Genomic DNA, 13,197 nt, shown 5'->3' on the forward strand with positions numbered 1-13,197 from the left:
CAATAATGACAGGTAAAATAACAATGTACCGCGCAATAGGTGTCACCGGTATCGGTTGCTCTGCTGTAAGAATTCCAATCGTTGTGTTAGGATAGCTGTTGCCAGTTAAGAAATATTAACCCACCACTACTAGGTACACCTTAAGATCGAGCGATAGTGTGGCCCATGGAGCAGTTCGCCCTTCCAGAGGGCACAGCGTTCCCCAAGGGTGTCGATCCTATCTCAATCGCCAAAAGCTGTGCTCATCTGTTCCGCAACCTGGACATAACAAACCTGCATCCCGGGGCCGCGTGGTACGATCTCTTCGCGTTGACTGGGGATGTGGCCAGTGTCAAATCCAGAGTCGCTATTGCTACATCCTGGGACCATCTGCTGACGATACGGGGGGTGTCTGGCTTCCAAGTGCTCGATGAAGGAGTTCAAATTAGAACCTATGGTGGCCAGATCCCGGCGATCGAAGTGCCTTGTACCTTCTCCACGGGGTGCGACCCAAAACTCCAGGGCGTCGCGACTTTCTCGCTGGTTTTCTGCCCAAAGGACCGGAGAAGCAGCAATGGCTGGCAGGTTTGGATGATCCGAACGCGCTTGGATAGGCTACTTAAGCAGCAAGGGGACGTTGACAAACTGGATCCTCTCACAGCCCATGCTCCAGTCCTCACTCCCCCCATTCGCAACGATTTCTCCTCTCTCCGATATGGCTGCGTTGTTGTCGGCGCAGGTCAAGCAGGTCTAGCCGTGGCAGGGCGTCTGAAAGCACTTGGAATCTCGTACCTAGCGATCGATCGCAACTCGCGCATAGGAGATAACTGGCTCAATCGTTACGATTCCGTTAAATGTGAGTACACTCCCGGACGCGTGGGAAGCGGCATTCGCAATCGATATCTGATCATTCGTCTGCCCTGGCGTAGTGCATACTCCACGGGAATTCTCACATTTGCCCTACGGACGAACATTTTCTGGCGAGTATCCCGAGTGGCTTGGTAAGGCCGATATTGCACGGGGTCACAATGAATGGGTGCAAAGATACGGCATAGTTCGTTCCCCCGACCCAAGAGATTTATATATACGTATTAACGCCGGTGCAGAACCTCTCACTATCCACCGAACTCTTGTCGGGGCAATGGGACGACAGGCTTAAGCGGTGGAGTCTTCGTGTCCGGCAAGGTGGCGACTTGCAGACCCTAACTTGCGACCATATTGTCCTGGCGACCGGTCTTGGAATTCGAACACCACGGATACCCACGTATGCAGGCTTGGTAAGTAGTTCTGCAGACGGGTGCACATCTTCCGTAGCACTGACCATGTTGGGAAAGGAGGTCTGCCGCGCTACGGTCATGCATTCGGTAGATTATCGAAATTCTTGGTCGTGGGCAGGACAACGAGCAATAATCATTGGCTCTGCCAATACTGGTACGCCTCGCTACTCCGTCTACAGGCGCGATATATTAGCTTGAGAACTGAGCCCTTGTTAGCGCACGATATAGCGGAAGACATGATTGAGGCCGGTCTTACCTCGGTGACAATGGTCCAACGGGACGCTACTGGTCAGCCAATAAACATTCTCCTACTGGATAGGAGCTAATGACTGTACAGTGGTTATTCCCCGTGAACACATACAGGCAAACATGACCAGTACAAACCCCCGGTTCTTGATCAAGGTTGCTGCACCAGAAGGTTCTAAGCGTTCACCCTAGGACTATATAACTCCCGTCTTCCAACAGAAGTAGCCGACGAGCTCCGGTTCTCGATTCCGCCTCCCATACGGAACTTATTCATGATGCTAGGGAATCAATCCCTATCCGCTTCCAACCCAGACAGGTATCAGGACTTAGATCGATCCGGGTTCAAGCGGAAAGAGCAGAGCATGGGAGGCTCGTTCCGTGGTCGGTACATAGACGTCGGTGCCTCACAGAAAATAGCCTCAGGCCAGGTGAGACCTATTCCATCCCAGTACTCCGCGTCAGGCTATAGCTAACCCAGCTTGAATACCTGGAGTTAGATCAAGGTCAAGTCCGGCAGCTGTCCTGTCCGCCACACAGAGACCGGGCTTGAATTCGACGACGGCACTCGTTTAGACGCGGATATCATTATTTTCGCTACAGGATATCACCTTGACTCACGGGATATGATCGAAACCCTTTTTGGGCCCGACGTATCAGGCAGGGTGACAAGATTAGACCAACCCAATCCCGAAGACTTCCTTGACGGCGCCTACAAGTTTACTGGCCGTAAGATTCACCCTCCCATACAGCCCCAAGAGCCTGTTTGCTGAGAAAATGATTACAGATCCCGCGCTCTGGTTGGCCGGGGGGAATATGGGCCAGGCTCGGTACTTCTCTCGCTTTCTGGCGCTCCAGATTAATGCAGCTCTTCTTGGTACCCCCTTTGACCGTCTCAAACAGCCATTGGATGACTGTGATACCTAGGCCAGTTTAGCCGGTTGGTTGCCTTGGTGAATTCTATTCAAAATTGTACGACGTAGTAGCTTTTAATATAATACGATACCTAACGGTTGCACGCCTACGTTAGCACTCCGATCCAGAGCAACGGGAGGCTACCACTGTATAATTTAACCTTATCAAAGACCACCAATGTCCCCTAATACCCTTTATCCCGATCAAACACGTTAATTAACGGCTCACCGTGTGCTAATCGATCAATATTTTCCTTCAGAACATCCGTAGCCCTCTTTAAATATTCTACTCCGTACGAGCTAGCATGGGGACTGATATAAACATTCGGTAACTCCCATAACATGTGGTCTGATGGTAACGGCTCGGGATGCACGACGTCTAGAGAGGCTCCAGATATCTGGCCCGACTCCAGAGCATGAACTAATGCCTCCTGGTCAATAATCTGGCCTCGTGAGATGTTGGTAATATATGGTTTCCGGTCCGGTGGTGCATGGCGCGAGAGGATAGCCAGCTCTTCTTCTCCGATAAGACCGTGTGTTTGCTCCGTCAGGGGCAAAGATAGAACGAGATGGTGCAGACCAAGGGAGAGGAAATTATGCAACGCAATCTTATCGGCTCCGTGGTGCCATATGCTTGGGATCGCGCCATCCGGATCCCCGGTACCGGGAATGCAGTACCCTCGATGCTGTCGCGAAGCAGGGTTAGGGCGGGCTGAGGCTGTCAAAACGCAAACATCCATACCAAGTGCACTGGCGACGCGAGCGACTATATCATTGTCAGTTGAATCTCTACTTTGCTAGGCTAGAGAATGATATCGCCGTACTCTGTCTACCAACTCCTCCGTACCCGATAATGCCAACTCGTTTGTTGACATGGTCAAAGCATCCCCTGGCACTTTCCTGACTCCAACGATGCTGCTTTTGGTCCTCTTTCTGCTGGAGGAATCTCCTTGAGGTTACTAGCCATGTCATGGCGACCCACTCAGCGATGGGAGGCCCGTGGATGCCTGAGCTAGTTGTTATCGTGACTGAATCGCGGCGCACCAGGGGATGATCGATGAGATCACCGACTCCTGACCGGGCGACATGGACCAAATGCAGGCTAGAGAGCTGTCAGGGCATGCAAGACCTTATGATAGTATCTGGCGGGTAGAGTCACCGTGCTACATCGTCTGGGTTGGGAAGATACTGATCGGTCATCAATATTGTGACTCTGTGTAGTACGGCCCTCGTGAGAGCTACGCGTGTGTTAATCGGCCGTTTCGTCAGGGGCCATCAGATGCAAACCTTTCGTGATGGAATCGCCGCACTCCCTATCCCCTATAGTGTGGTGTTTAACCTTGAGTGAGGGGAAGTTCTCTACAATCTTTTGTTTGCAACTGCTGGGAAGGGTTCTCCGTAGGACAATGAGCAGGAACTCCCCCTCACAGTTAGGGGCTGACATTGCAATATGACAGTCAAAATGCGTACATGGCCGGCAAGGCCTGTAAGCAGTTTGAATTTTTTTCTATTTTACCTTTTTTCTCAAAGAGAAGAGAGAGGGAGAGAGAGTTTTAGTCAGCGTAGGCATTACCCTCAGTATTTTTGGGTTTTTTTTTTTTTTTTTTTTTTGGTTTGTGTTTTTGTTTTGTGTTTTGGTGGGGGTTGCCTGTTTGGGGGGGGGAAGGGAGGATCCAATAGATCAGGCATAAGATTTTACCGTAAGGATCACGCATAAGATGTGGCATATGCATGGATGATCCTTGTGCGTAAACCATAATAGGCAATAGGAGGATACGATACTGCAGATGGGAGAACACTGTTGAATGCGGTCAGTAAGAAAAAGAAAGTCGAGTTTTTTGCTTTTGACCGCCCCCTGAGTGCATGGTCAGTGGCCCTGCAGGCTGAGACACCTGTGAATCCTCGAATTCGAACAACTGGCAGATGAGGCCAGTGGGTTTCGGAGTAGTGTTGGGCAGAAGTTAGAACATTTGCAAGGCCGCTAATAAGAGGCAGGGCCGAATTGGACAAATGGTTGCGGCGATACCACCTCGCAAGCGTTTAAGGTGCCACTACCTTTAACCTCTCTCTATCGTTCACATCTCCTCCGCTAGTCAGAAGCGCAACAGAATAATACCATCACGTCAGCCATAATGTCTAGTATACCTACGTATCAGAAAGCTATCGTTACCAATGGCCCCAAAGAAGCCGCCCTAGTAACGGACAGGGCGATTCCCGCCCTGCGCGATGACTACCTCCTTGTCCGTGTGGTATCCGTTGCTCTAAACCCGACAGATTGGAGGCACATTGACTTTCTTTCGCCGCCATCACTGCTAGTAGGATGTGACTACGCAGGGACCGTGATAGAAATCGGCAAGGACGTCAAAAAGCCCTGGAAGAAAGGCGACCGAATTGCTGGTGTTGCTCATGGGTGCAATGCCGGTCAGCCGGAGGACGGAACCTTCGCAGAGTACATCGTGGTCAAGGGAGACGTCCAGTTCCATATCCCTGATCATTTGAGCTTCCAGGAAGCCTGCACCCTGGGAGTTGCCGTGGGTACATCTCTTCTGGCGCTGTACCAGGGTCTGCACATGGCACGTCCAGCGACCCCTATCTCGCACCTTGAGCCAGTATTGATCTACGGGGGCTCGACGGCCAGCGGGACAATAGCAATTCAGTTCGCCAAACTCTCCGGCTACCAGGTCATCACGACATGCTCTCCGCGGAATTTTCACCTGGTACGAGATCGGGGAGCGGACGCTGTTTTCGATTACAACGATCCTGCCGCGGCGGCTCAAATCCGCACATTTACCAACAACAGTCTCAAGCTCGTTCTTGATACTATTTCTGTGGAGGCTACGGCCCAGTTTTGCAGTGAAGCGCTCTCTACTGAAGGGGGCAGCTACGTGAGTTTGCGGCCTGCTAAGGTCCCTCGCGAAGATGTGAGATCCAGCGGCATTCTCACCTACACAGTGATTGGAGAGCCATTTAGCTTTGGGCCGAAAAGGATACCTGCAAACCCTCAAAGCCTTGCCATAATGGAGGAGCATACTACATTTGTTGAAGACCTTTTAGATCAGAAGAAACTGAAGCCCCATCCGCTACTGGTTGGTGCTAATGGGCTGGCTGGTGTTTGTGAGGGATTGGATCGGATGAGGCAGGATGCTGTTAGTGGCCAGAAACTGGTGTATAATGTCTCCGAGACTCCTTGCGTAATAGGCACCTCAATTGCCTAGTCAAATTTAGTACGGGTTCCGAATTGATACATCAAATGCCTATTGTTAGCTATAAAGATCGCGTTGGTGGTCAATGGCATACGAGTACTTGCTACATCGCATACAAGTCGACCTTGCCGTCCCTTCGCTCAGAAGCAAGAAGTCGAGAAACTATGGCAGATACCGTTAGTGTAAGCGGCTACCTGTTCACCAGGCTCTACCAGCTCGGAGTTCGCAGCATATTCGGCGTCCCTGGAGACTTCAGTCTCCCCGCGTTGGATTACGTCGATCCTTCGGGCCTAAAGTGGATGGGAACTGCAAGTGAACTCACCGCCGGTTATGCTGCTGATGGATATGCGCGCATCACGGGTCTCGCGGCCCTGTTCACCGTCTTTGGGGTCGGGGAGCTATCAGCAGTGGCTGCCATCGCTGGGTCCTATGCTGAAAAGGTCCCAGTCGTTCACATTGTCGGAACGCCCTCCACAGACGCTCAGGATAACCGGCTTGTCATTCATCACACACTGGGCGACGGAAATTTTCGAGTCATGGCTGACGTGTATCGCCACTTCACATGCGCCCAAGCCAATCTACGAGACTTTACCGCTGCTCCAGCTCTTGTTGACACAACCCTGCAGCAGTGTATTCGACAATCCCGGCCAGTCTATATAGAACTGCCGTTTGATGTGATCCATCTGCAAGTCTCTGCCGCACCGCTACGTCAAGCACTCGACTGTCGACCACCACCAAATGACCCGGCGATGGAGCAGATGGTAGTTGACGAAATCACCTGCAGCCTTCAGACCAGTAAGGAGCCCTTCATCGTTGTCGATGGCTTTGCACACCGCTATGGTATCCGCAAAGAAGTGAACACCTTACTGCGCCTCACCGGCTATCCGACGGCCACCACCCCATTTGGGAAATCGATTGTGGATGAGACATACCCACACTTCCATGGCGTTTACACTGGGTCGGCTGGGAACACGCCCTTGCACAAGTGGATCCAATCTTGCGATCTTGTCATCCACATCGGGCCCCTCAAATCCGATTGTAATACATACGCCTTCACTAGCCTCACTCGGGCCCAGTGCACCATTGAACTAAACCACAACCGGGTGTCAATATTTGGGACTGAGTACCGGGGTTTGGGTATCCAGTCGGTGCTCCGAGAGCTTATCTTCACCCTACCATCATCCCAACTATCACCCCTTGCGCCCAGTCTCACTGTGCAGCCAAGGCAACCAGTTGCCAAAGCTTCGAATGTAACACAATCAATAACGCAGTTGCGGTTCTGGTCACACATTTCCATGCATTTCAGAAGCACCGATATCATAATGGTCGACGCAGGGACACCCTGGTCCGGGTCGGAGGACTTCATTCTCCCCCCGGGAGCCATATTGATCAAGTCCGGAATCTGGATGTCGACAGGGCATATGCTTGGTGCCTCCACAGGCGTCGCTAAGGCGCAGCAAGAGACAAAGGAAGGCAAACAGCTACCCATTCCCCGTACGATAGTGTTTGAAGGAGATGGTAGCTTCCAAATGACCGTCCAGGCCGTAAGCGACATTATCCGCCACAGCCTTCATGTTATTGTATTCGTTATTAATAATCAGGGGTACACCATCGAACGAATCATCCACGGAATGGGTGCGGTGTACAACTCGATCCAGCCGTGGGATTACACTGCGGCAGCTGGGTTCTTTGGGGCTCCGGAAAAGGACCCGGACTTCCCTGTCGCAACATTTAGAGTCGCTAAGTGGTCTGAGTTAGATAGCGTGTTGGCATCTGATCAGCTGAACAAAGGTCGGGGATTGACCTTGGTGGAAGTCCAGATGGGCATGGAGGATGCACCCTGCCTGCTGAAGGAGTTTATTGCGCTACATCCAAAGCAGAAACGACAGGATCCCGGCACTCCGGGGAAGCAATCGAGACTTCCTGGGTTGCCTGTGTTTCATGCAGAACCTCCCAATCATAATCCCCATAATTAGCTAATACGTGTCCACCGGCAGGTGATTCACAGTGGCCAGACATTTGGGAGAGAAGAGTCCAGGTAAATTAGTCTAGTGTAGTGCCGACATGGCCCGGGATATAAGTAGGATACCCTTCTACTCTGAGGACGTTACTTTTCTCTATGTCTGATTCTATCCTTCTAGAAATCTAACACACCTCACTCTACATCATGTCTCCACCTCCAGATCTCGTAGAGCTAGCCCGGACCGTCTCCGACTCAGCCGCGCAAATGAGCCAATTTCTGAAGGAGAAGAAATATGGTGATCTCTCCTTCACCGGCCAGGGCGAGGGCCTTCCTCCAATGGCACCCGAAAATGCCCCCTTTCACAAGTCCCGAATCGCCCTCATGGAGGCAGCGTCCACGCTACTACAACTCTCCATGTGTCCCCGGCAATCTGTCATCTCACTGTGCTCCGAGGTAGGTATCGCAGACTCAACGTGTTAAGGGCATACTTACGCCGTGCGTCTTCCAGTTCCACACCTCATCGGCAGTCCGCATTGCATATAACTACAAATTTGCACACGCAGTGCCTATCAACGGGACCGCCACGTATGCGGAAATTGCCGAAAAGGTTGGACTGGATCGCACGCTGGTCGAACGTGCGATAGGCGCCTTGATAGGCCGCAGAATCTTCTATCAGCCGTCGCCCGGGGTCGTGGCCCACACCCGTCTCTCGCATATGATGGCCACCGATGAGAACTTCAACAGTTTCGTGGGCATTTGTTTCGATAATGCACTGGTTTGGAGTGCGCATATCACAGATGCTCTCCTGAAATGGGGGTGCAGCGAAGAGCCCACAGAGACAGGCTTCAACATTGCTTGCAGGACCGATCTGAATTTCTGGGAGCATATGCGTGCTGATAAAGGCCTGCAGGAGCGCTTCAGCAAGGGGCGTGCCTATCTCTCTGCAAACTTCAGTAAGGTGGCTGGTTCGGCGGGCGAATTCGACTGGGGTGGGATTGGAGAGGCTGTTGTTGTTGAGGTACGTTTTGCTGAGATACCTGACAATAAATGGGAATTGGAGCTCACCGGTCCCCAGATAGGCGGGTTACAGGGCCATCTCAGCGTTGGGCTAGCAAAGAAGTACCCCGCCTTGAGATTCGTAATCCAGGACACTCAAGAGGCATGTGAGCACGCACAGGAGTCACTTCCAACCGAACTCAGCCAGCGTATCCAGTTCGAGCACCACGACCTCTTTCAACCCCAGTCCACCCGGCGCGGGAAAGTAGTATACCTCCTACGCTCAATTCTACATGACTGGAGCGACAAGTATGCAGCCCAGATCCTACGGGCCATTTGGTTGGCAATGAAACCAGATGATCGTCTGATTGTGTGCGAGAAGATTCTGCCCGAAACCGGAACTGTCGGTACTTTCGCTGGGCGATTTCCACGGTGTGTCACTACCAGCTCAATCTGAATCATGGGCATAAGAGCTAATCCAGCACTACGGTTAGGGCGGCTGATATGCAGATGTGGGCTACGTTCAACGGTAAGGAGCGCACACTGGCCCAGTTCCAGGAGCTGTTTGAACGGGCAAATCTGCCGTTACAGGTCCTCAGCATGTATAGCCCTATTGGGATTGGCCTCTCGACTCTTGAGCTGTCGCTATCCCCATAATTGTTGGATAGATTATTGAAGAGCCCTAATTCCGTCTCCACTCTGTTACATCTGATCAGTTGATAGTTTCCTTACTCGATCAATTTCAGCAGCCATGCAGCTCTGGGTAGATGGGATTATATTTGCAAGCCTTCTTGTAAACGAAGCCCTGGATAGAAATTTCTCACTCTTATCGTATCATCATACGCGGTATTCTGTATGACACGTGTCAAACGTCAATTAAGGCGGTAGTACTTAAACTCACGTATTCCCCGGCGCGGCATGGACAGGAGTGACATACCACACATTACTGAACTGTAAAACACTTCCCGCAAAACCCATCACCTCTAAAATCTGTTAACTCGTGGTACATAATGCCTGTGACCACAGAGCTCGAGGCCGCCGTCAATCGCGGGTTTGATCCCCAGAGGGGACTTTCAACGGATCCCATCGTCGTCATGGATCCCATGAGGGCCCTTCTGGAGGATTACAGCAAGATCCCACCAGAGGGAGTAACCGAAGCCGTGAAGGAAGTGGTACGTTGTGATGCCACCAAAGCTGGATTCCAGATACTGATTGAATCCAATAGAGAGATCGCGCATTTGCCGTCGTACGTACACTTATTCCCATATCCTACCATGTATCGGGATGCTAACCTCACCTCGTCCACTGGCCAAGTTTCCGTACCCATGTATTGGCAAATGTCTATTCATCAATTTCAGTCTTCCCACCATTCCCTGTTACGACGAGGTTTTATGCAGAACCAGACAGGGTCAAAAGCTGGTAGATCTGGGATGCGGTTTTGGACAGGAACTACGTCTACTTGTACGTCCCTTCCTCCAAGCAGTTACTGATATTACTAACCAGGCTAAGACCTATCATGGTGCCCGTTCTGAAACCCTTTACGGGATTGACCTTCGTCCCGAGTTTATAGATCTCGGTTACGATCTCTTCAGAGACCGCAACACACTCAAATCCCATTTTATCATCGCTGACATCCTCGCCGATAAGCCCCTGGCAATCTCCCAGCTCTCCGGTTCCATCAACATCGTCCACGCCTCCTTTCTATTCCACCTGTTTAACTGGGATCAGCAGGTGTTCATCGCCAAACGGGCCCTGGCTTTGCTTTGTGCGCGCCCGGACTCGTTGATCATCGGGCAGAATATTGGTCATCATGATCCAAAAAAGTTTTCCGCCGTCGGAGCAATACTACCCTTTCATCATAACGCGTCCAGCTGGACAGCGCTTTGGGATCACGTCCGGGAGGTGACCGGTGTAGCTTTCAGCATGCAGGTGTGGAAGAGATTTGACCACCCGAGTTTGCCTGCCGTTCGCAGCACAGAGTTGCATGTTCTCTCATTTGTTGTGCGATTACAGTAAATAGGCTCATATATCCTACTGCATGACCGCAGCAGGGCAGCATAGTGATACTCCATTAGCTTCCCTTTTCAAACAGTCTCCTGTAGCATTTGTAGGACTAATACCATTTACCCTACTTTCGATCCCCTGGGTGGCCATCAGAGCTGCACTGGTAGCGGACTTTTCTAAGTAATTGTTACCGTTAACCCGCATTTAGTTATCTAAGTTATTAGATTGCAACTGGCTAAGCTGTTGTCAGTTTGGGGCTCTGCAAAATACTCGTTCAGTACATAGTAATGATACCTTTTGCGACCTCTGAGTCAACCTTTGCCGCATGTTGTTACTCTGCCAAGCCTGCTATTAGGAACTTTAGGGAGACATATACGAGGTAGTTAAGTTTTTATTCAAAGGCTCAAATCCTAACCTGTACACTATTCCTCTGTTCCAGTGTTGATATGGTAAAAATAAAGAACAAAACAGCGCCTAGCTACATCATTTTCTTTGTTTACTTCCTCTAGCTTAGGATTGTCATTTGATAGCACTAATATCACTAAATACAGCCGATTTCTTGATCATTGCATGTCCTTCATAACAGGATGTGTCTAGTATGCCGGTATAAGAATATAATGTTCTATCTATACCTGCCTTCAATATTTTAACACCTTATCTTTAATTTTCAATAGACGCTATGAAACCCAGAATCATACGCTGACTGGTAAGCCTGGTCAGATTTAAGTCTTTTCTCTCCTTGGCGCTTGACTTGCATCATTTGTCCAGCTTCCAGTCTCTTATCCAGCTCCCTCCATACAGATGTGATAGTTTATATGGAATGAACGAAATCGGACCCGCAGACGATGGAGCCTATTCAGCCCCTCGTATGCTGACAGCCACCGCTTCCATCTAGATTGGACGGCGATCAGTTCTGCCGTGCCCGGACGAGTCGTGCAGCCATGGTCGAACGAGCTGAAAGGGAGTATAATCCACCAATGTGGGCTGGATTAATCCCATCGATCTCGTCCAGCCAAGGGATCGAAGTCTCACATGTACAGAAATGCCAGGCAACACCGAGTTAACATCAGCAAGCACACCATTAATAAACCAATTCGGACATGTACACGGACGTCAGTCCTCCCGACAAGAGCAAAATATATCCCATGCAAATGGAATCCGGAGCCGAAGCTGAAGCTGAACCCAAGATACTACCAATAGATTTATAGAGAGCCAACACGCCCTCTGTAACACGAAGTCCACAACATCTCTCACAAATCAAAATCCTTTATAAACAACCCCAGAAATGACTCTCCCCACAGACAATGACTACGTCATCACTAGTCATTTCCTAGCATAAAACTAATCACTTATACCCTCTCCACATCTCTGAGACGTCCTAGGCAAGGCCTCCGACTGGCGGACACACATGGAGGTCAAAACAACCCGGGCGAACAACAGTGATACAACGGATTCCATCAAAAGTCGTTCCAGGTGGACAGTCTGGTTCTCCGTTGTGCTGGCAGGTGTTGTCAACCAAGGTGAGGCCGGGAGGACAGGAAGGTCGGGATTCGGTGACACATTGATGGCCATCAAATCTAGTATCTGGGGGGCAACTAGGTGACTCAATACTGATGCAGCTGGCACCGTTGAACTGTGTCCCCGGGGGGCAACTGGGTCGCTCGTTGACAACACAGTTGGTGCCGTCAAAATTTGTCCCAGGTGGGCAACTGGGCGAGCTTTCCGAGGTACACTTATTTCCATCGAACGTTGTTCCGGGAGGGCACGAAGGGTGGCTCTGATGCACGCAAGTATCACCATCGAAGACTGTGCCGGGGGGGCAAGTAGGCTTTCCATCAGAAGTGCATGAATCACCATCGAAGGACGTGCCTGGAGGGCAGCTGGGTCTGGCGTTGGAGACACACTGGTGGCCGTCAAAGGTGGTGGACGGTGGACATGATGGCTGCTGCTCCGTGAAGCAGGCATCGCCATTGAAAGCAAACCCAGGAGGACAATTAGGCCGTTCACTTGTTATGCAGGACGATCCGTCAAACGTGGTACCTGGTGGGCAGGTTGGTGGCTTACCCGCCACACAATCTTCCCCGTTGAGAGCGGATCCAGGAGGACATTCCGGGTGATCAGGGAAGACGCAAACCTTATCCGCTAGTGTCGATCCGGGGGGGCAGCTGGGACGCTGGTTGCTGATGCACAAGCCCTCGGCGAGAATCGTCCCTGGGGGACATGACGGCTGAGAGTTCGAGACACAGGTCTGCCCGCTCAATGCCGTGCCAGGAGGGCAAGATGGACGCTCAGATGCCACACAGCTCTGGCCATTAAAACTCAAACCTGGAGGGCACGACGGTGACTCGTTCGTCACACAACCTTCGCCATCAAAAGTTGTACCAGGTGGGCAAGAAGGCGCACCGGAAGTATAACACCGATCATCCTTTAGTACAGTGCCCGAGGGACACGATGGTTCAACAGTAGGGGTGTAGACACACTTATGGCCATCATAGTGACTGCCAGGAGGGCAGGCACTGGGGTCACTCGGAACAAACACACACGTGGAGCCATCCCAGGTCAGGCCCGTCACACAACACCGAGCTTGACCCGTAAGGATACTGATTGAGAGTGCCTGT

At 51.2% G+C, this 13,197-nt stretch overlaps 6 protein-coding genes across 6 annotated transcripts; 5 read left to right on the top strand and 1 right to left on the bottom strand.

The window, feature by feature from the left end:
- Positions 1-165: 165 nt before the first annotated feature.
- Positions 166-2,426, top strand: Aud_000033 (flavin-containing monooxygenase; the record flags this gene model as incomplete). The annotated part of the gene is made up of 9 exons (XM_043285550.1): positions 166-835; positions 909-1,033; positions 1,086-1,256; positions 1,314-1,410; positions 1,473-1,544; positions 1,594-1,674; positions 1,722-1,930; positions 2,000-2,228; positions 2,287-2,426. The coding sequence occupies 9 exons, from the start codon at positions 166-168 to the stop codon at positions 2,424-2,426; spliced, it is 1,794 nt and encodes a 597-aa protein (XP_043141485.1).
- A 172-nt stretch (positions 2,427-2,598) lies between these two features.
- Aud_000034 (uncharacterized protein) lies at positions 2,599-3,385 on the bottom strand (the record flags this gene model as incomplete). The annotated part of the gene is made up of 2 exons (XM_043285551.1): positions 2,599-3,179; positions 3,238-3,385. The coding sequence occupies 2 exons, from the start codon at positions 3,383-3,385 to the stop codon at positions 2,599-2,601; spliced, it is 729 nt and encodes a 242-aa protein (XP_043141486.1).
- Positions 3,386-4,545: 1,160 nt separating this feature from the next.
- Aud_000035 (zinc-binding alcohol dehydrogenase family protein) lies at positions 4,546-5,628 on the top strand (the record flags this gene model as incomplete). The annotated part of the gene is made up of 1 exon (XM_043285552.1): positions 4,546-5,628. One exon carries the CDS (start codon positions 4,546-4,548, stop codon positions 5,626-5,628), a length of 1,083 nt encoding a protein of 360 aa, XP_043141487.1.
- Positions 5,629-5,780: 152 nt separating this feature from the next.
- Positions 5,781-7,592, top strand: Aud_000036 (alpha-keto acid decarboxylase family protein; the record flags this gene model as incomplete). The annotated part of the gene is made up of 1 exon (XM_043285553.1): positions 5,781-7,592. The coding sequence occupies one exon, from the start codon at positions 5,781-5,783 to the stop codon at positions 7,590-7,592; it is 1,812 nt and encodes a 603-aa protein (XP_043141488.1).
- A 191-nt stretch (positions 7,593-7,783) lies between these two features.
- Positions 7,784-9,232, top strand: Aud_000037 (uncharacterized protein; the record flags this gene model as incomplete). The annotated part of the gene is made up of 4 exons (XM_043285554.1): positions 7,784-8,032; positions 8,088-8,597; positions 8,655-9,007; positions 9,070-9,232. The coding sequence occupies 4 exons, from the start codon at positions 7,784-7,786 to the stop codon at positions 9,230-9,232; spliced, it is 1,275 nt and encodes a 424-aa protein (XP_043141489.1).
- Positions 9,233-9,585: 353 nt separating this feature from the next.
- On the top strand, positions 9,586-10,591 carry Aud_000038 (uncharacterized protein; the record flags this gene model as incomplete). The annotated part of the gene is made up of 2 exons (XM_043285555.1): positions 9,586-9,747; positions 10,079-10,591. 2 exons carry the CDS (start codon positions 9,586-9,588, stop codon positions 10,589-10,591), a joined length of 675 nt encoding a protein of 224 aa, XP_043141490.1.
- Positions 10,592-13,197: the final 2,606 nt, after the last annotated feature.

The sequence above is a fragment of the Aspergillus udagawae genome (assembly GCF_001078395.1).
Source record: "Aspergillus udagawae IFM 46973 DNA, scaffold_1, whole genome shotgun sequence".
In the NCBI taxonomy this organism is placed as follows: Eukaryota; Fungi; Ascomycota; class Eurotiomycetes; order Eurotiales; family Aspergillaceae; genus Aspergillus; species Aspergillus udagawae.